The 22100-nt window shown below is 42.0% G+C and overlaps 1 protein-coding gene across 5 annotated transcripts in view; it reads left to right on the top strand.

The window, feature by feature from the left end:
- The window catches only part of AMPD2 (adenosine monophosphate deaminase 2), a 64310-nt gene that overhangs the window by 20016 nt on the left and 22194 nt on the right, over nt 1-22100 (top strand). For 3 of the 5 annotated variants that reach the window (XM_081947769.1, XM_081947771.1, XM_081947768.1), the window contains exons 2-5: nt 12933-13063; nt 16240-16370; nt 18530-18598; nt 20975-21086. In XM_081947769.1, coding sequence (XP_081803895.1) covers nt 12933-13063; nt 16240-16370; nt 18530-18598; nt 20975-21086 — 443 coding nt within the window. Of the gene's footprint in view, nt 1-2280; nt 2409-12932; nt 13064-16239; nt 16371-18529; nt 18599-20974; nt 21087-22100 lie in introns of those variants that run through there. The other 2 variants (XM_081947772.1, XM_081947770.1) reach the window with 2 other exon arrangements.

The raw sequence follows: 22100 nt of genomic DNA, 5'->3' as shown, positions 1-22100 counted from the left end.
AGAGCAACCATGTAGCCGAAAGGTTTTGACATATAATTTTGCAGCGGCTGGTTGGGCTATGTTAAGCTTACTCCTGAATTTTTAAAACAACCTTGTGATTTCTGCAATGGTGCCCTATCTTATTTAAATCAGGACTCCACTGAGGGTTTTCATACGTGAGGCTTACATTTACATTTGCTTAGATTGTTTTGTATGAGGCATGCAGAAGTTTAATTGAAACAATTTATTTTGTTGCTGCAACATCAACAATAATTATTTGCTCCAGAGACACTATAAGTGTTATTCAAACTTGCTTTTTAGTCTTGTGGTAATTAACTTGCTGTTTAGTGCCTTTTACAATTACATGTTTGGAAAGTGTTCAGCATGTCCACTCTAAAATGTTGACGATTTCCCAGTAATTGTGAAACAATATTTATTTTTTAGGGAAATGGAATAAGCAAAAGACCCATTTTACAGTACCTGAACTAAAATAAGCAAATAAAATTGTTGTATATGTAGGTTGGAAAGTAGGCAAGTTCTTGATGAATGCTGTGTTCAGAACTATTTGTAATATTCTGTTCACTCCATGGTCCCAAAGATATATTATAGTTTCCCCAACTTTGGAATGTTCAAATAATTGGATGTTATTTCCCCAATTCTGGGGCAAGAACTCTTTAGTAGGTAAATGAAAATTATGTTATCCAGCATATCCGGAAAGTACCATGTGGGGTAAAGTTGGATTTTTCAAAATCCATATAAAAATATCACTTTTTAACTTTTTACATCATTCCTTTGCTCTGCTTGTAAACAAATCCTAGAACTGATGCATGTTTGAAAACAAAAATAAAAATAAAAACAGGTGAAAAGTGTAATATATTTCAAGTAATTTTCTAGCAAGTCAGTATAAAACATTGATCCTTATTAGGAGGTGAAGGTGTTTGCAAAGAATCCACTGTGAATTAGATCATGGCTTTTTTTTTTCAGCAACAGGAATTTAATTTCTGTTTAGATTGCTGAGATATCAGTTTCTATACGTAGACAGCTTTACATCTTGCACTAAGGTAATGCATTGTGTGAACTCAGCTATGAGATCTGCAAATGTCCAGATGATTACGAGGTGGCAGCAAAAAGTTGGGATGTTCTGTATCTATTTGTTGCCTTCTCATGGTGATTGCATTTTTGCAACACCTGCATTAAGCACTCCTGAATGATGAACTGTGAATCTAGCCTTGTTTGCCCATGTGAATCTCATCCTGTAAGCTTCCAGATAGAATTTGCTTGAAAGCGTTTTCATCTCGGCTGCCTTTGAAGACCAGGGAGGGAGATGAGATGCCTGTCATTGTGACACTCCCAGGCCTTTTATATCTGGGAAAGAGACTCCGTGACACGCAGAGAGTGGGAGGAGACAGCAGCTCCTTGGAGGTCATTGTTGATAAATATTCAGTGACTACAGCTCTTGGAAATAAAGGTTTCCCTGCTTCCACCTTCAATCTGCCTCTGTTCTCTGCAGATTTTTGCCTTTTTTTTCTCCCTGTCACATTGTAAAACCAGACCAATTTCAGTTCCCAATTGGCTTCATATGTTTGCAAGATTATAGTAGCTGTGTAAATTAGATAATGCAGCATAGCTTGGGAAGTAACAATGCCTGATGATTAGAAGTGGCTTTTTGGAATGTCTTAGTGGTTGCTTTAAGCCTTTGGATTCTAGGTGGAATGGATTTGGGAGGTAGGGCTGTATATCACACAGCTGAAAAGTGAAAACTATGTGGCAAAGAATATATTACACTTGAGGGTTTTAACAACCCTCAAGGAAAAGAAAGCACATTTGTTTGTTTGTTTTAGTTGCATGTGTGTGCATACGGACATGTGAACATCAGAACAGGAGGGTCAGGAGAGTTTTTTTGAGGCTCACCTTTTTCTTACTACCCCCAAATGACCGGTATGTGGAGCTATGTGCTTTTACTTTTGGAAATCCCGGTGAATTGGCATTCTGCTATAGGGTGAAAAAGAGAGTGCCAGAAAGAGAGCCATAACCCTCTCTGGTACTTCCAGGGTTAATTCTTCCTTACTTTGAGATTAGGAATTAGCTTGGCAGACCCACCATTGGTGGCTTCTTTCAGTTGTCTATTGCTCTGCCTGTCTCTTGGCAGTGGCTATAATTTTGGGATTATCTCCTCCCTCTCCCCCTATGTAGCTGTGATTGGTACAGCCCAAGCCGGCTCCAAGGCTGGAATCCTATGGGATTGTAGCTCAGACGGAGAAACTATGAAATGCTGGTGGCTTCAGCTTCCTCTTCTATTGCCCCAGGTATATCCTGGAGATCTCTTGGATCATGATTGGGTAGAAGACCATGGGATGCCCCTTCTTTAGTTTGTCAGCTTCTTGGTTTCCAGGTGGAAGAGCTGTCCAGTGAGGTCTTGGTATTGCCAGGTCTGTAAATCCTTTTGCAACTCTTTCCCCCCCTTCCTTTTTCTTTTCTTAGGGAGACTAAAAGACTTGAGCTGGTGAAGCTTTTTATTGTATGGTGTTAAGAGATACTTGACAAGCCAGTCTCTTGTAAAATTGAAGTGACAATAACTGTGCTGAGGGGATGCCTTAGAAGGCTTTTGACAACATAAGAAAGAAGAACTTGTTCATATTGCTGCTGGAAGTAAATGCCTGATAGTTATTAGAAGGACGGGCAAGTTCTCTCTCTACTATTTAGGTGTGTTGGAGTTAATGCTGAGAAGGGGAATGTGTTTCAAAGGAGTGGGAGGAGAGATTTTGTTAAATAAGAACCCAGGTTAGCAGTTCTACAAATTCATCATTCAAGGAAGATCCATTTACCAATCTAGTTTGGGCAAATTTGTTCATCTCCTTCTGGACAAGATATGTGGGGGGACTTCAAGACATGGCTCTTAGTGTTGACCATAACTATTGGTACAGAATGCATTTTCTTTGTCTTTTATCCATGCAGAAAACTCCATGTAATTGAGAAACCAGTAAGGTCCTCTTTGTTTTCTGAGTTAGACTTAGACATCATCTCTTCCAAAAAGAACAGTTAATGATAACCGTATCAGTTCCTTGCTTTGTGCTTAATTTTTGTTAGGGTTGATTCTTCTTGCAAGTTAATTGCAATATTCTGAATAAACTTTAGGATGATGGCTTTTCTTGACTTTTCTTTTGCAACACAGCTAGGAAAATCAACTGTTTGATTTTCTGGTCAATTTCAAATTTGTCCTCTGTTTTTTTTCTCCACCTAACTTTTATAGCCAAAGCCACTTTTCTCCCCACTCTTTAAAAAAATGTTTTTGAGCCATTGTTCCAAAAGCAAGAAGAGTAGGGTATTAATGGCAAGATAGCTGTCAGTTTTGTCTTTTAAAAAATAAATGTTTGGGCATGTTCTCTACATGTGTAACCCTCCCTAGGGACGTGTAGGCTTTGGTACATCCCATCCTGGATACTCCTCCCTTCACTATGGAGAAAGGGCTTTGGTACTTACCTGATACGCCTCTTCTCATAGTGTGGGAGGAGTATCCAGCCCCTCTCTGATATGGTTATGTAGCAAAAGCATTATGTTGGTTGTTAAACTGTTACGTTGAAGGAATAAATCAATAAAGGTTTGAAACTTGAATAAAAGTCTGGAGTGGATGGCACAACGAGTCGGATAGAGTTCTTCTCCGATAACTGGGCAGTACCTGGTGACCAGGGCGTGTCCCAAAGAGCTTATCTGACTCAGTCCAATCAACGAGAGGACAAGGTCAGCCCATCCTGGATACTCCTCCCCCACTATGAGAAGAGGCGTATTAAGTAAGTACCAACGCCCTTGTTCACAGAGAGGCCAAAATAGTAGCGTATAGCAGAAGAGTAGGAGAATATCATGCTTTTTGACTTCACAAAAACCTTTTTTTTATTTTTTGGGAAACACAAGTCCTCTGTGTGTGTGGAGGGGGGGATGGGACAGCATGGTTAACTTGCATAAAACAAGAAGAATGTATGATAACACTTAAATCAGATGTAGTATCTCTCTGACAGTTGCCAAAAAGGTGTCACAATAATTTCATAATGCACCTCTTGAGAAACATTTGGCATGTATCACTATTAGCTACCAGGATTCTCAAAAGAATGCCATGAAAAGCAATGCAAGATGAATATAATATTGACCTAGTAGTATCTATAATTTAAAACCTAGTGAAAGCATTTTTTTCATAAAACAGGAAGTTGACATGGTACAATTTGGTCAGCCTTCTCCAGTTTAGTGCCTTCCACATGTATTAGGACAGGGGTGTCAAATTTGTGATGCACGTTGTCATGTGATGTATCACAACTTTTTCCTCCTTCACTAAACCTGGGGCAGGTGTGGCCATCACATAATGCATTGGGCTGCAGACCACGAGTTTGACACCCTGTATTAGGACTAAAGCTTCCAGAATTTTTAGCTAATGTGAATTTAAGAAAAGATAGTTCTTTCCCAAACTGGTGTCTTCTGAATGTATTGAGGCTGCAGCTCCCTGAATTCCCAATCAGCACAATTATTTAGAGCAGTGTTTCTTAACCTTGGCAACTTTAAAATGCGTAGAATCCCAGAAATTCTGGAAGTTGAAGTCCACCCATCTTAAAGTTGCCAAGGTTGAGAAATACTGGTCTAGAGGTCACCAGGGAGAGGAAGACAGGAATTAATCATGCTGCAGATAGGGCAGGAAGTAAAATAAGAATGCTTTGTCTTCATTTCTCTAAGCTGTTTGAGGGCAAGTATGTAGAGCAAGATTTAAAATCCCCCCCCCTCCAAATTTTTGCTGCAAAATTACAAGGGTGTAGCGGTGTTGGCAGTCTGGGTTTAGAATTAGTGCTTTTCAATTGAGAGACTGCTCGGCCAATAGGAAGCCCTGTCCTGAAGCTGTTGTGAATGGGGGCAGAATGGGAGTGGTGGGAAATTTGTGTTGCTCAGGCTGTCCTTGAAGCTCATAGGACCAGCTGTACTTGACTGGGCCCCTCATGAGATCAAGACAGATGCTGGCTTTGATAGAGCTGCCAGGCTTTATCCTGATAATTGGCACAGCCCTTCCTCAGCCCTGCTGGTTTCTCTTAATGAATTGGCTGTTTGCAATGTGCACAGAGATCACATTAGAGAGACATGTGATGGTCATTAATAAAGCATGATGGAGTTTATCTCAACTTAGCCTGTGCCTGGATCAAGAGTTAGAGAGAGGAGGGTTCGTCTCTGCAAATATTTCTTCCTGCCATATACCTACTACCATATACCATACTATTTAAGCTGGACTTAGGAACCTGGAAGGATGCAAGGGCTATAAACGGAATTTGACAGATGTGATCATGGCCTGATGCTGTTCTGTTATCACCCAGCCAGATATTAGACTTGTGTGGGATCACTGAATTCTCATGTGTCTTTAGTGGACTTGGAGATGAATGAGCTCAGAGGCCAAACTAGTTGTTCTTGCATTGCCCCACTGTTCTGGCTGAGTGTGGTGCTAGCAAACCTGTTCTGTGGTTTGTAAGAGAGTAGGAATGGGGTTACCTGAAGCGCTGAGGAATAGGCTATTAATAGCAGTAGGGTTTACACCACTTAAAGACAAAAAGCATGGAAAATCTGCCCGCTAAAATATTATCTCATCAGCCACTGTTCTGCAGCTGTTTCTAGGGTGCAGTCAAATCCTCCTAGTCCTATTTATTTGTTTGTTTGTTTATTCTGTCATATTTGTATAGCCACCTATCTCACATAAAAGGGAATGGGTGACGTACAACATTTTATCAAAAAAAGAAATCAATACATAAGAACAGTCATAATGAAAACATAATTATGAAAAGATTCACAAACAAGAGAAGATGTTATTAATCACAGTAAGAGAGCCATTGCAAAATCTCCCTGGTCCTCTGGGACTCCCCAGGCATGGTAACAGAGCCAGATCTTTAGGGACATGTGAAATGTGGAGAGTGATGGAGATGACCTCATTTGCGGAGTTGGGGGGGAGGAAGGAAAGAGAAGGGCAAGCTATTATTTCGCAGCCGGCTGAGACAACAAGGTAAGAATTCTAATTATCGCAGCTACGATTGCTGAAAAGTGAGCAACTGTATCCCATTCCAAAAACAATGTTTCTAGGAATATTATACACAAACAGGCTTTGACAATCTAAGAGAGTCTTCCTCTAGTTTTAAATATTTTTGAGGTTGCAACAAAATGCTTCATGTGAAGTTGTCACATTCCTGGTCCATTTCCTCTTGACCATCGTTACCAAACCTTGCATCCCCATCACTACCGACCTAAGACAGGGACAGAGTCCAACAGAGGAAACTCCAGAGACTGCTTGCTTTCCTGATGCCTTGGGATGTCTAAGGATAAAGGCAGGATTTATGGGTTGGGATATGGATTCTTTGGGGAAAGACTCCAAACCCCCAGGTCCAATACCTGGAATCTCCAGGTAGAACTGGGAAAAGGCCTTTGTTCTAATTCCTTGGAGTACAGACATCCTGGGCAAACATTCATTTCAGGTTGGGGGTAGCCATTACATTTTATACATTGCTCTTTTCCTAAAAGTGTCAGGGCTAAGACAAAAACATAACTGAATTTATTGACAAATGTTATTAAACATTTTACTTCAGTAAAGTTCTTTTAATATAATCACTCCATATCTGCTTAATAATTTTCCTTTCTGCTGCATTAAAAACAACAATTGACCATAATATTTGGTGGGGATTTGCAATTATACCTAAGGCTTTGGGGAATGGGGGGCACATACAACTCTGGCATGGCTGGTCATTCATGTTAGGTATAGATAGTAGTAAGCCAGTAGTAAATTAGGTTGAAGGTAACTTCTGTCAAACTGCCTTTGACTAAAAGCTTCGTTTCTATGTACGTTAATTAATGCTTCCCTGTGGTTTAAGTAAACTGCATTTGGTATTGATTTTTGAGAGATTTATAGAGGTAATTTATAGAGGTAATTTGTTCTCTGCTACAATCATGTTACCCGCCCTCCTTTTTTGACCTTAACCTTACTTCTCCTGCTACCATAACCACCTGATGCAATTTCCAACCTTTCAGGCCACTAATGAACTTCCTTGAATGTTTTACATATGCAATTATTACTGATTAGTAATACATGTTTAGAATAATATATTTGAGTGATGACCAAAAAGGGCGTGAAAAGGAAATGAACATTTGGAGAATACCTGGCTTGGGTGGGTCATGGCCAGCACTACAGAGAGTAATTGCTTGGGAGAAGGTAACAAGTATAGCACATGAGCAAGTGGATGCTGGCAAAAGTCAACCAAGGAGTGCCAGAATGGGAAGCACATATTTATCACAAATTGAATGTTTCTTGAATGCCTGCACTTATGACAGCCTCTGAAAAGGCTGAGATGTATAGCTTGGCCAAGGGGACAAAACCTGAAGGTAGACTGCAATCCTTTCATGAGGTGACTACTTGACAATGGCTAACTCTGTTGTGTGCCGCCCTGGTTTGTAGGATGGACAGCTATATAAATTGGTAAATGAAATGAAATAAGAAAAGAAAGAAAGGAAGGAAGGAAGGAAGGAAGGAAGGAAAGAAGGAAAGAAGGAAGGAGGAAGGAAGAAAGAAAGAAGGAAGGAAGAAGAAAGAAAGAAGAAGGAAGGAAGGAAAGAAGGAAGAAAGAAGGAAAGGAAGAAGGAAAGGAAGAAAGAAAGAAGAAGGAAGGAAGGAAAGAAGAAGGAAAGAAGAAAGAAAGAAGGAAAAAAGGAAAGAAAGAAGGAAGGAAGGAAAGGAAGAAAGAAGAAAAGAAGAAAGAAAGAAAGGCATGCATGCTTGCATCTGGATAAAATATTGCTCATTGGAATCACTTCAGAAATGTGGCTGCTATGATTAGTTATAAAGCTTTACACTACCTACCTTTTGACAGCAGGTTTAAGTCCCATGTGAAGAAATTGGCAGAACTTATCCAGTTATCCAGTTCTATTTTGTACAGACAAAATAGACGGAGAGAAATAATATATCAACACTTGACTCCTATGGAACCATGAGCTGCCATTGGACATCTGTTTATCCATGGTAAGCAGTTTAATATATAAAGGGGACATAGGTGAAGAAAGTGTGGCATGGTAGTTAAAGCGTTAGTCAAATGATAAAAAAGACCCAGGTTTAACCTACTTTCAGCCACCAAAGGTTACGGATGACTTTAGGCTAGTCACTCTCTCTCTCAGCCCAACTCCGTCACAGTGTTGCTATTGTGGGAACAGAGAGGAAGAGGGAGCACTACGTATACTGCTTTCAACTCTTGTACAAAAAAATAACAATTCAACCAAATAAATAAATTACAGCATATGCTGCTGAGGTACCTTTTTAGCATTTACCAAAATTATTTTCTGGACTGTTTAGAGCAGCGGTCCCCAACCTTTCTGGCTTTGCAGACTGGCTGGGGTGGGGTGGGGAATGGTTCCATGCAAATTGCAGGCAAGCGCCCCTGTGCAGCTCCGTTTGTGTAAGTGGCAGGCTTGTGCATCTGCCACTTGCACAAATGGAACTTTGCAGGCATGCGCGCTCCCCTGCTGCTTGCCCAAGTGGAGCTGTGCGTGCATTGCAGGCGCACTCACCCCCCACTTCTGCAACCCAGTTCCGAACAGGCAGCAGCCTGGTAGTGGGCCGCAGCCAGAGGATTATGGACCCCTGGTTTAGCGCATTTTAAAAAGAACGATGCAACTACAAGCAGTTTTTTAAATGTGGAACTGAACAGTAGCATTAACCTCATGGATTTTCAGCTTGCTTCTCCCTGCTAGGAAAAAGGAAGACTTTTAAACGGAGCCTGGATACAACTGTTGAATGGCAATAATTTCTGTCCTTTTGTTCCTGCTCAGTATTAACAGCACAGATTTAAGACCTCTCACCTATGTTTAGAAGTATCCCCCCTTTTTTTTCTAATGGGTGCCTTAATAGTGCCCATTCGGAGAATTTGGGGAGCTGAGGTTGATACATTCAATTCTGAGCGCCAATTGGAGTTATTTTCCTTTGAAGGATTGTAGATAACATCAGCTGGGATATTTGGGTAGCTTGGAAAAAAATGGTGCCGAGGAAGCTGTTGAAAGAGAGAAATACACATCTCCACATGGGTGTGATATTGTGGTGTGTGACCCATCGTGTTGTGGTTGGGACTCATAATTTGTTTCCTATGTGTTCTGAGTCCCCCCCCCCCCCCCGCCTTCCATTCAGTCCCTTTCCTTTGGCCTCCAGGTAGTTTGCTTTATTTTAGGAACATTGAGATCCATACACATTCTGTGTGGATGGAAAGCTACAACGAAAGGAGATGCAGTCATTGCTGGTGGTTCTGCGTTTTTACTACTTTCTGGGCCCCTCGTCGTGCAGAGGGAGTTGGAGAAAGGAATTACTCTTGGCCATCTCTCCCTAGATTTCTCCAGCACCCCCACCCCCTGCCTGTGCCTCAAGCTAGGAGGGGCTGTTCTGTTGCAGCAGCAGAGGGGAAAGGTCTGATCTGCAGGCAAGGGCTCTCATTAAAGAATGAAGAAGGCCTGAGGTTTGAAAGCACAACAAAATGGAGCAGTTTGAGAGCAGTTCTTTCTTGCAATGTTATCCCTGAAGCCCAGGAGAGAGCCTGGTTGATTTCTCCCGAGGGCTTGCTCTTGGCCTCTGCAGTCTATATAGGAAGGAGCAGGTTGCCAGGTTCTTTTTAACAGGACAAAGGATGTTTGTTCTTTCAGTGTCTCTGGAAGACCGATAAGATACTGATTTCCAAACTGACGTGTTAGTTCTGTACTAGTTAAAGGTAGGACTTTGGCCTTTTGATTTTGATTCGGAAGGCTTTCCCCTGGCTGAAAAGAGGCGGTTGTGTACTATATCGAAAGTGATGAAAAATAATTTTTAAAAAGGCCTGTTTCTCTTGCCTGGCTCTCTCAAAATGACTTGACTGTGAAATTCTGAACTTTGATGTCCAGACAACTTAAAAGTTGCTGAAATGGAGAAATACCAAGCTAATGTCTTAACCAAGCATGGCAGACATTAGAACTTCCTTCTTTGAGAGAAGCAGTAATGGTTTTTTCCCCATTAAAATTTGGATGGCCAAATCCTATGAAAAGTCCCTGGCCATATCTGGTGGCAGATCTTTTTATTTCACTGTTGGCATTTCCCAAGCATACCCAAGGGAAATTCAGATACAAAGTGCCACTTCAGTGTATGTGTTTCAATAAACACTAAGCCCATTTAATGATTTGTTTTTTCTGCATTTGAAGTCAGCCTTGGTATTGGTAACCCTATATTTGAAATAAGATGGCAACAACAACAACAACAACAACAAACTATGGCCTGGGTTTCCATTGGGGAGAAGACTGAAATCTCTTCTTGGCTTTGATCATTCACTATTATCTAAGGCCAGTCTATTTCTTTAGTTTCCTACCTGGGGAAGAGCAATAGCTGTGTTGAAGAGGTGAGGCGTATGCTTTTTATGCTATCTACAAAAATAGTGAATGTTCATATGGTGAAAGAAATGAGGTTCTTTCACGTGGAAGAACTATGCGGAAGGCTGTTCTCATTATTAGGAGGGGGATTTCCAGCTTACATAAAATGTAAAGGTTAGAAATCCGGGGCTTTCTCTCTGGTATCTGAGTGCTGTTGCACCCAACAGGGGAAGTTGGTTATTAAGATGCTTTTCAAATGTTGACAGGCTCGTGGAGAGAGAGAGATACTCATTGAAGCTGTCATTTGATTCTGGAGCTCATTTTATTTCTAATGATGGGCCCTTTGGACAGATGGACAAATCTGATCTGGATACAGATAGCACTTCTTTTAGGACCAATAGAAGAGAATATAAGTAGCTCAGGATTGAACTGTGGAGTCCTTGTGATCTCCAAACTTGGTTGTTTATTTATTGCCTTCAAAAAATTAAAGTGTCTTCAGAAAATATAGTGCATCCAGAAAACAAAGACCTAAACATTGATGAAGATGAAATTATGGTTTCATTCAAAGTCACAGTACTCTTTATGTCCATACATCCAAAACTCGTGAAAGAATCCATAGCAACAGTACTACCCAACATACCCGACCTAGCTAATACACTAAGATTCAAATACCCAAAATCATGGTTCCATCAACCTCTGCCTCAGTGCTTTCAGTTTGATGGACAAATACATCAACAAATTAGAACACCACCTGTGGGTTCTGAAGACTCATAGCAAAGAGTGTAACCCAGCATCTAGAAACTATAGCACTGCCATTCATACAACCAAAAGTATAAATCCAGAATGTAGACGACAGCTTAATATCATGATAAAGATGGAACAATTAAAGAAGACACATGAAAACAATCAACAGTATCTTGGAATAAAATTCACAAGAGAAGAAAAAAATAACAACATGGCAGCAAATTAGAAAATATATATATTGGAAAACAACCCACACTAGCCAAGTGCTCCCTTACCAAAGTAACAACCCAATCTTTCAAAGAGAAGCTGTAAGAACCTTTTTAAAAATGAATATACTGTAAATGCATCGTGACAACCCAGAATGCCAGAAAAAGAAAATAGACTGCTAACTTTATCAAAAAGTGCCTGGTCACTTAACTCACTAAAGCACCACCACACAGGCTGTTGTAAAGGACAACACTACCACGTATCAAAAGCAACTCAGAAGCAACAGATTATTACAACGCATGGCATCACCATAGTACACAAACCAATAACGCCCTCCAAAACAAGTTAAGTAAACCAAAAGACCCCAGGAAGAAAAAACAGCGGTCATCTACAACACGCAGAGTAAGAACTCACTCACAGTCAGAGGATACAATGAAAATTCCTTGATCATACAACACATGGACAGTCAACCATAGTTTCAGCTGGGAAACTATGAGCATTCTAGACCAAACTAAATCCAAAGTGTTAAGAAATTCCTGGAAGTTTGACATTCAGACAAATCAACCATCAATAGACACACAGTCAATCAAAATATAAGCAAGAAACAAAAAGAGCAGGAACATATCCTCTCCAGAAGCATATGCCCAGATAAGCAAGGATTAACACCAAACAATCAAAAACAGAAAACAATACCCGAATCAAGGAACTTCCAGACAACCATACCCCTACCAATACTGGCAGGGAAAACTACTATCTATAAACAGGGAGCAAACTCCGCACTGAGTAGCACTGATGGTGTTCTTTAGTCATGCGGTGAAACATTTGCAAGCAAACAATTAAGCTCAGAGAACATCAAGAACTTCACTTTTTTTAGGAAGCTATTTCTTACTTTTAATGTGGACTCAATCTGTAATGAGCAAATTTGGCATGGGTTCCTGCATTGAGCAATATGAAGCCAGAAATGAAAATAAAACCAAGCATGCTTCACACAGATGTTCATATTTGTTTTAATATCTATTTGTTAGTAGACCCCGATCCCTCCTAACCAGTTTGAATACTAAAATTGTCTTTAATATCAGACCTCTAGCAGACCTGGGACATGAGTCCTAACAGCATATTTTTCAAAGCATGAAGATAGAAATAGTTTTTGGAAACTATTCACAAATAACACGCCCGTTCCTCTTTTAAGGAGGAGGAGCTGAAGGAACTAATGCTGGACCTTTCTAAAATACATTATGGAATGCTCTCACACCCTAGTTGACATAGTTAGCAGTTCTGAACTGATTTCTAAGGCTATTATGGGAGAACATTGAATTGGTGAACAGAGGGTATGTGTGATATGTGTGATACAACTTCAGTAAGCTAAAGTCACTTTCCCTTAAATATGCCAACTAGACTGGGGCGGTATTATGAAAAAGCGAATTGTCTTGCAGTACCATTAATTCAGTGAAAATCTGCTGACGTCCAAGATCTGCAGATGAGTCTGAGTAAACTGAGGTCTCGTACTGCAAATTTATGTATGATCTAAGGAGAAAGAAAATGTTATTAATATCTCTCTGGTTCCTCCTGCTTCTCCGGCCTAGTAGCTTTTCCTGTCTGCCTGATTGCTGTCTTCCTTGCATCCACAGAGATTCACGGAGGGCCGAGGTCCCGGCAGTTGCAACCTGCACGTTCTCTCCCAGGACCTTCCCACTGCCTGAAGCATTTTCCCGTTGACCTACGGACCTCCATGGATGGCAAGTACAAAGAGCTTGCTGAGGTAGATCTGCTTATTCCTCACTAGTTTTGTGTGTTCATGTGTATGCACCGTTCACTGTAGAACGAAGGCTGTGAAATGAACATGTAAAAGTCATGCAATTTTTCTTGGGTAATTCTTAATATTTTTTTTAAAAAGACCATTTGTAAATTCTATTTTGAGAAAAAAAATTGAATCCATGTGATTCTCTAGCATTTATAGGAGAGAAGGATTGACTGGAGAAAATAGATTTAAAGTTTCTTAGTGAATAATTGCTCTTGAAGCAACTTATTTTTGGATCCCAGAAATAAAAGCAGAACAGTGATTTTTGCCCGTTCACCTTTTACTCTGAACTCTCCAAAGTATGCACCGGTCACCAGCCACTGGAGGTGGTAGGATTGTAATCTAAAACAGGTGGTCCCCATTTAACAACCACTCATTCAATGAATTCAAAGTGGTGTTGAAGGAATAGTAATTAAGACTGGTCCTTGTAGTTATGGCTGTCACCTGACTCACAGTTACAAAATCTCAGCATCCCAAGGTCACGTGATTGCAATTTGTGAACTTCCCTTTTGTCTTCTGACAAAGGAAAGCTGGCAAGAATTTGCAAGTCCCATGATGACCTCATTCAATGAGCCGTGCCATCATCATTTAGGACACACAGCAACTGGGACTCCCAGAACTGCCTACCAGTAAACAGCCTGGTCATGTGGGTTTATTTTCTTTTGACAAGTTGGAAAGGCATCATACACTACACTGTTGTGTTTCTCAGACTTCACTTCTTGGTGGAGAGAAGGAAATGTTCGCAATATGCTGGCTGGGGAATTCTGGGAGCTGAAGTCCACATATCTTTTAAGTCGTGAAGACTGAGAAACGCTGTGTTAGGATATGCTTCTATCTTATTTTCATAGGAAGCAAGTAAGAGCTTGTTTACTTGGCAATGGCAGTTCCTTGGTGTTGACAGATCAGTGTGTCTAAAGCATACTGGAGAAGGCATGCTCCTGGGTGTGGCCTTGAGTTTATTAATCATTGATGTGTTCTTTGATGACCTGGACAATGAGAAGCAGCAGTTATAAGATTCATTCAACAGCCGTCACTGGAACAGTTTTAAATTACTGCAGTTATGACCTCAATGTGAATTACTGTCCTAATCAAGAGTACATCATGTTATAGTTTTCTAATCCACTGAGCAGAAGTACTTTCACTGATGTTGGCATGAGATTCTAGTCCTGGCAGATTGTGCCAGAACAGCTTTTAATGGACAGGTTGTTGTTTCTTATAACAGAGATTTGCTTCTCTTATTTATTTAAAACATTTACATGCAGGTAGTCCTTGACCTATGACTGGTTGTTTAATGACTTTTCGAAGTGATGGCAATTCCCCAAAAGTTACTTACAACCCAATTTTGAAATTCCGACCACCCTCGTCAGTCACGTGACCGCACTTTGGGCGCTCAGCAAATGGTTTAAACTTCCCATAGTCACGTGGCCGCATTTTACAACCATTTTGCCAAAAGCCAGCATTTACTTCTGGTTTTTGGCAAAACTGGTCTATAGCAAATCATTGCCTCATTGAGCCACCATGGCATTTGCTTAACACGTACCACAAAAAAGATCATAAAATCAGGTCAGTCACATGGGTGACCTGATCTATGACCATCCCGACTTAACACCTGTAATAAAGAGGTTCCATTATGGTCATAACTCAAGGACTATCTGTGGCTGCCCGTATCATACCAAACTGAGTGGCTCCAAATCAAGAATTAAAACCACATTAAAAAACATATTAAACTATTAAAAACACAAATACTAAAAAAAAAAAAAAACCAACTGGTGCCAAGTCAAGCTTCTAACTTGCTGTCACCTCATCCTATCCCAGCACTTGGGGTGGAAAGCCAGAACTTAAGGTAAGGCCACACCTGGAATACTGCATTCAGTTCTGGTCGCCACGATGTAAAAAAGATGTGGAGACTCTAGAAAGAGTGCAGAGAAGAGCAACAAAGATGATTGGGGGACTGGAGACTAAAACGTATGAAGAACGGTTGCAGGAACTGGGTATGTTTAGCTTAAGAGAAAGAAGGACTAGGGGAGACATGATAGCAGTGTTCCAATATCTCAGGGGTTGCCACAAAGAAGAGGGAGTCACACTGTTCTCCAAGGCACCTGAGGGTAGAACAAGAAGCAATGGGTGGAAACTAATCAAGGACTGAGGAGAAATTTCCTGACAGAACAATTAATCAGCTGAACAACTTGTCTCCAGAAGTTGTGAATGCCCCAACACTGGAAGTCTTTAAGAAGATGTTGGATAGCTATTTGTCTGAAACGGTATAGGGTTTCCTGCCTAGGCAGGGGGTTGGACTAGAAGACCTCCAAGGTCCCTTCCAACTCTATTGTATTGTATTATAACTTCAGTGCTTGTTGGAAGGCTAGGAGGATAGAGGCCTGCTGAACTTGAAGTTGTGAATGCCCCCAACACTGAAAGTCTTTAAGAAGATGTTGGATAGCCATCTGTCTGAAATGGTATAGGGTTTCCTGCCTAGCAGGGGGTTGGACTAGAAGACCTCCAAGGTCCCTTCCAAGTCTGCTATTGTATTGTATTGTAACTTTGGGGGGGAAAGTGTTTCATAGGGCAGAGGCTGCCACAGAAAAGGCATGCATTTTGGTTCCTGTAAGGCGGCAGTGTTTAAGGGAAGGGATTAGAAGCATGCCCATCCTATCTACCGTATTTTTCGGAGTATAAGATGCACCTTTTTCCCTCAAAAAAGAGAGTGAAAATCTGGGTGCATCTTATACACTGAAATCAGCATTTTTGGCTTACCGAGACCCCGCCCCCTCTGAAAAATGGATGTGTAGAGGGTTTGGGAGGCTTGCAAAGTGCTCCTGGGGACTGGGGAGGGCAAAAATGAGCAAAAAAAGGACTGATTTTGCTTGTTTTTGGCCCTCCCAGCCCCCAGGAGCACTCTACAAGCCTCCCAAAGCTCTGCATGCCCCCCTCTTTTTTTTTTCCAAAAAATGAGGCGTGCAGAGGGCTTGGGAGGTTTGCAGAGTGTAAAAACTTTTTTTTAAAAAATTACCTCTTCAAAATCATGGTGTGTCTTATAGTTCAAAAAAATACCGTAACCTCATAGAATGTTTAAGACCTTCACTGAAGTTGCATGCACACTTGGATATTCCAGTAGCACTATGCTGCTATGCTTGCAGGAGTTGTTTTGTCACTCATTGGCTGAGAGTGAAATGCGCAGTGCTCCCTACGAATTCCCAGAGGACAGCCCCATCGAACAGTTAGAAGAGAGGCGCCAACGGCTGGAGCGGCAGATAAGCCAGGATGTGAAGTAAGTTGCCAATGCTTTTGGGACTTCCTAGCTTCTCCTAACGCCTTTCGATATTTCAAGAGCAGGATGGAACATTTCACCGGAGTCTTGTGGGTGGGGGGGGGGGAAAGAAAACGGGATGAGTTAAGAGTATTTGAAACTGGGAAAGATGGGAAGAAATCAAATGGAGGTAACTTTTATTTACAGTCTAGAAAAAGCATGGTGGAGACTTTGGAAATATCCGGGAATGTCATTTCATTGCTTCTACTTCTGCAGTGATAGTAACCACCATGTCAAGAGAAGCATTCATACAGTCATCTGTCGGTGGCATGACTGCGTGTCTATGTGCATATATGTGTGTGGCTGATATTTTTACACTTTGCTTGTCCTGCACACAGTTTTCTTACTGTTAGATTATCACTGGCAAGAGTCCTTAGCAATCAGCAACCTCACATCAGGTAGAAAATATCTGAGTTTTATCTATCCCCGTCTTGCTGTTCTTCTCTATAGTTCTTTAGAGAGCAGAAGATGGGAGAGGAAACAGTATGGTGGAATAATGGCACATTTGGCCATTAGGATTCTGCAAATGTTTACTTCTAACCAGAAACCTCACTTGGGAAAGGCTGCAAAGTCTTGAGTTATTTCTTCAGTGGTTCAAGCCAGGGCATCAGCATGAGGGGGGCAGTGCTTTGGCACAAGAAATGGAAGCTACTAGTTGCCTATTTACCTGCCTGATGCCTGGCAAATCAGTGGTGCACTTGTGCTGCTCTGAAGAAGGAAGAGGAGATTGCAGAAGTGAGACAGAAGTAAAGATCCATTGGAATGAAAAACTTAGGCAGAAGGAAAACAATAGGCAGAAAGAACATGGTTTGCTGCAGAGATCCATGCATGTGAGTTCTGTTGAACAGATAGGAGGCAGTCTACTCGGGGGGGGGGGGGGGGCGATTCTTCATTTCTACCATATTTACAAGCCCAGTTTTTCAACTCTCCAAAGTGCCCCTTGGGGGAATGTTGTGGCAATGTAGGAAAGGCTTCTCCTCTTAGAGGAGAAGCACAAATAGAGATCCAGGAAAATAACTTCTGAAGGCGAGTATTGGGACAGTGACGACTGACCTTTTCAGCACCGAGTGCCAAAACTGGAACGTGCACATGCCGGACCCCCAGAATCCGAAAGAGAGCAGCTGGCCAGTGTGCACATGCATGTGGCAGCCAGCTGGTCTTTCGGGTTACAGCGTGTGCATGCGCGGCAGCCAACTGGTGTTCACGTAAAGACCAGATGTCCGGCACGCATGCACACACCGGAACCCACCGCGCACCATCCAGCTGCTCTCTTCTGGGCTACGGCACACGCATGTGCGAAGACCAGCTGGGCGATGTGAATACGCATGCCAGAACCCAGAAGACCAGCTGACGATGGCGCATGTGCCCACAGAGAGGGCTCTGCGTGTCCCCTCTGGCATGCGTGTCATAGGTTCGCCATCACGGCTATAGGACTTCCTTTTATCAGGGCAATATTGGAGATAACAGATTCCTTCTCTTCCAGTGCAAATATTCCCACCACCCCAGAAGTCTTTGATCTACAGTTGGAAAGAGGCATGATACTTGTATAATGAGATTTATTCCAGTGAAGAGAAAGTAGTTGAGCTACTTGTCTGCCTATATCTCTTAAGGAGAAAGGGGTTTGGGTAGAGCAGGGGTGTCCAAACTTGGGAACTTTAAGACTTGTGGACTTCAACTCCCAGAATTCCCCAGCCAGCCATGCTGGCTGGGGAATTCTGGGAGTTGAAGTCCACAAGTCTTAAAGTTCCCAAGTTTGGACACCCCTGGGGTAGAGGGTTTAGGAGTGGTTTGGAAAACAAACTGGCTGCTGGTAGTCAAGAAGGAGGGAAGGAAATTCAAAGGGAAAAGATGGTGTGGGAACCAGCCTTGCTTTTCCTATAATAGCCAAACCATAGCTTAGTCATGGTATCTTACACGGACCTCTTACATTCATTCTCTTTTGGATCCCATTGCTAGTATATTGCTGTATAGTGTCTGCCATTTCTGATATTGGTTTCTGCATTAATGCTAGTGTTTTTCTTTTTCTCCTCATCTTCTTTACCATTTCCTCTTTCTTTCCCCTCTCTCTTGACTGTTTGTCCTTTTCTTGGCCTTGGCCTCCACTTCCCATTTGTCCTCAGACTAGAGCCTGAAATTTTACTCAGAGCCAAACAGGACTTCCTGAAAATTGACAGTGATGCCGACCTACAGTGAGTGCCTGGCCTTAATTCTCTCTGCCCTTGACTCAGGGGTGGGCGCGGGACTTTCCCGCAGGCTGACTCTTCTCCTTATTCCCACCTTGACTGATCCGGAGTGAGTGACCTTCTCTTTTGCAAAGTTCTGTCCCCCTGCATACATTGTATCCCACATGGAATTGTACCACCGCTGGGGGTGTTGCCATTAAAAGTAATTCCATAGACCAGGCATGTCCAAAGTGCGGCCCGGGGGCCAAATGTGGCCCTTTTTCAAATTTCAAGTGGCCCGCAGCCTCTTCTCCCCACTGGAGTTATTTGTTTAGTCTTTCATAAAACACCGTATTTTTCAAAGTATAAAGATGCATCTTTTCCCCTCAAAAAAGAGGCTAAAAATCTGGGTGCATCTTATACACTGAATACAGCATTTTTTGCTTCCCAAAACTCTGCCCCCTTCACCAAAATGGCTGTGCATAGCCTTTAGGAGGTTTTCAGAGTGCTCCTGGGGGCTGTGGAGGGCAGAAATGAGCAAAAAACGGGCCATTTTTTGCTCAACTTTGCCCCCCCTAGCCCTAGGAGCACTCTAGAAGCCTCTTAAAGGCTATTCATGCCCTTTAAAAAAAAGGCCCATTTTCGTGGGAGAGTCCAAAAACTTTTTTTTTTAATTTGCCTCTTCAAAATCTTGGTGCGTCTTATACTCCGAAGAATACGGTAGTTAATTCGCATTTAATGTTAAGGGTTCAAAGAATGTCAGGCTGAATGATCGGCCCCACACATTTTCACCTCACCAAATCTGGCCCTCCTCGCAAAAAGTTTGGACACCCCTGCCATAGACTGTGAAGAAAACCTTAATCCACATTAAGTTAAGGCACTTATTCCCAACATGTTGCTCTCCTGTTTTGGGTTGATGACAGAATACCTAATGGGGACCAGTCTGGGGGAAAGGCTGAGTAACAACATTGGGAGGATTCTGAATGATTAGTAAGAACCAGAGTTCAGAATGGAAGTGTAGTTACTCCCAGAAGTGAATTTGTCCTCCAAGAAAAGTTTGGTATGTTAGAACAAAGGTACCTCTGGAAAGAAAAGACTAAAGTCAGCTGTCTTATTGAGATGCTTATCACTTAAGCGAACTCTTCTGAGAAAGAAAAGCTTATCTAAGGTTGAATAAATAGGGGAACCATTTTATTTTGGACCAGGCCAAATATTATTGGACTAAACCAGGGGTGTCCAAACTTGGCAACTTTAAGACTTGTGGACTTCAACTCCTAGAATTCCCCAGCCAGCTCTGCTGGCTGGGGAATTCTAGGAGTTGAAGTCCACAAGTCTTAAAGTTGCCAAGTTTGGACACCCCTGGACTAAACCAAACCTCATTTTATTTTTTGCATCTTCCAGTCCCACAAATCTCAACACCAGTGAGTGGGGGATTCCTCACGTCATACTATTGGTTGTTTTCCCTTGTTCCTTTTCTGAGCTCTGTTTCCCTCCCTGTCCTTCTTAAAGCAATTATTTTCAAGGCAGGATAGTGGATAGAGCTGTTTGTCTCTGTTTTATAGTTGCCTTTTCCCCGTCCCTCTTTCATTGTGAGTTGGTTGACCGAGCAGCTTGGATCCTAGTGAACCCAGAAGCTCAGCCAAGTAGGATGTTTCTCATTGTTTTAGGCCAGGGGTGTCCAAACTTGGGAACTTTAAGACTTGTGGACTTCAACTCCCAGAATTCTCCAGCCAGCATGGCTGGCTGGGGAATTCTGGGAGTTGAAGTCCACAAGTCTTAAAGTTCCCAAGTTTGGACACCCCTGTTTTAGGCAGATGAGCAGCTCCTTCAGTTTTGCCAGGACAAGTCATTGCCCTGGGAAATCTATTCTTCTGATACTCCACAACAGGTTTTTTTTCCCAAACTGTGTTTGATAGAATCATGGAGAATAAAAAGAAAAGGAAGGAAGGAAGGAAGGAAGGAAGAATTATTCAAGCATAGTCAATTTTTTATCACTAGAGGTTTGCCTTCTGATTATGGATTCCAGGATTTTTTTTAAATCTAAGACTTTTTGCAGCCTGAAAAAGTTTGAAAACCCCTGTTTAACCCAAATGTTTGATTGTTCAGTATAGAAATGAGCAGTCAAGTGTCTGGTAAATTTGGGGCTCAGGAACATTTTCCTACCAGTTCTGCTGTATGTATTTGTTGCCCACTGCTGTTCCTCACCCCTTTCCATAGTTCAGAGTGCTGCCTTTGGAGGATACGCCTGAAAGGCCCTGTGTTGCCCGTGTTTGTGTCTTCAGTTTTGTGTCTTCACATGCCTGCTGGAAAAGGGGACTCCTGTAGACTGACAGAATTGATCAGAGACTATTCCTCATGGTGGTTCCTTCATTCCCCCTCTTTTCCCCTTTGTTCTTCCCCCAGATTACTTAAAGAACAGGGTGAAGACCTAGTAGATTACCTTCCGAAAGATCGAGATGTATTTTTGGATAGAGAGTTCCAGAGGGTCACCATCTCTGGAGAAGAGACATGTGGGGTAAGTCTGTTTGATTTAGGGGTTGTTCTCATTTCCCCCAACACATACACACTGATTCTTCTTTAGAGGCCCTCACACAAAGATGGGCAAGTTGACATTCCCCACCTAACTTTGACTACAAGTGCCCCAAAACTCTGGTCCCCATAATCAATAATCTGATCGTTGTGGATGAAAACACCTGAAAGATACTTATTCCTGCTACGGAACATAGTGCCTGCTGTATTTGGAAATATCGTGGTGGCGCAGTGGTTAGAATGCAGTACTGCAGGCTACTTCTGCTGTTGGCTGTCAGCAGTGGGGCAGTTCAATCCTGATCGGCTCAAGGTTGACTCAGCCTTCCGTCCTTCCAAGAGTTGGCAAAATGAGGACCCAGATGCTTGACAGCAATATGCTGAGTCTGTAAACTGCTTACAGAGGGCTGTAAAGCACTGTGAAGCAGTATATAAGTCTAAGTGCTGTTGCTATCCTGGAAATGGCTAGTCTCTGATACCCATCTACAACTTGATGACGGTTGCGTTAATGACAACTCCTATTAGCGTAAGCCACTTTGGTCAAGGCAGATGGGAGTTAAAAGTCAGAAAGACAGAATATCTGGAGGATACTAAATTGGGGAAAGCTGAACTACTGTCCTTGCTCTGAGTTAGGGAGAGAACATAGCTTGGACATAAAGCACGTGGATTGCAAGCAACATATTTCTTTGGTTAAAGTTTCCTATAATGGAGAGTTTAATAGGGTAAGGTAGTAAATTAGTTGGACAGATACGCTAATCACATTGCAGAAAGCTTTCTACATCCCCAAAATATGATATGTGTTCCTTGAAAATCACAGAATTCAAAGAGTTTCACATTAACTAGCTACTGTGTGATGATACTGAGTTTAGTCCTACAACTTCGTTTCCTTGGCGGTGGCTGGGGCTACTTGAATACCCCAGGCGGAGTCCCTACACTAAGGCATCTGCTTAAAGCCAATTTTCTTTGTGAGTTGTTTTTAAAATGTGGGTTGTGAAGTAGCCAG

The sequence above is a fragment of the Natrix helvetica genome, assembly GCF_964273705.1.
Source record: "Natrix helvetica genome assembly, chromosome: 3".
Taxonomy (NCBI): Eukaryota; Metazoa; Chordata; class Lepidosauria; order Squamata; family Natricidae; genus Natrix; species Natrix helvetica.
The sequence above is the reverse complement of the archived record's forward strand: the minus strand, read 5'-3'. Positions and strand labels throughout refer to the sequence as shown.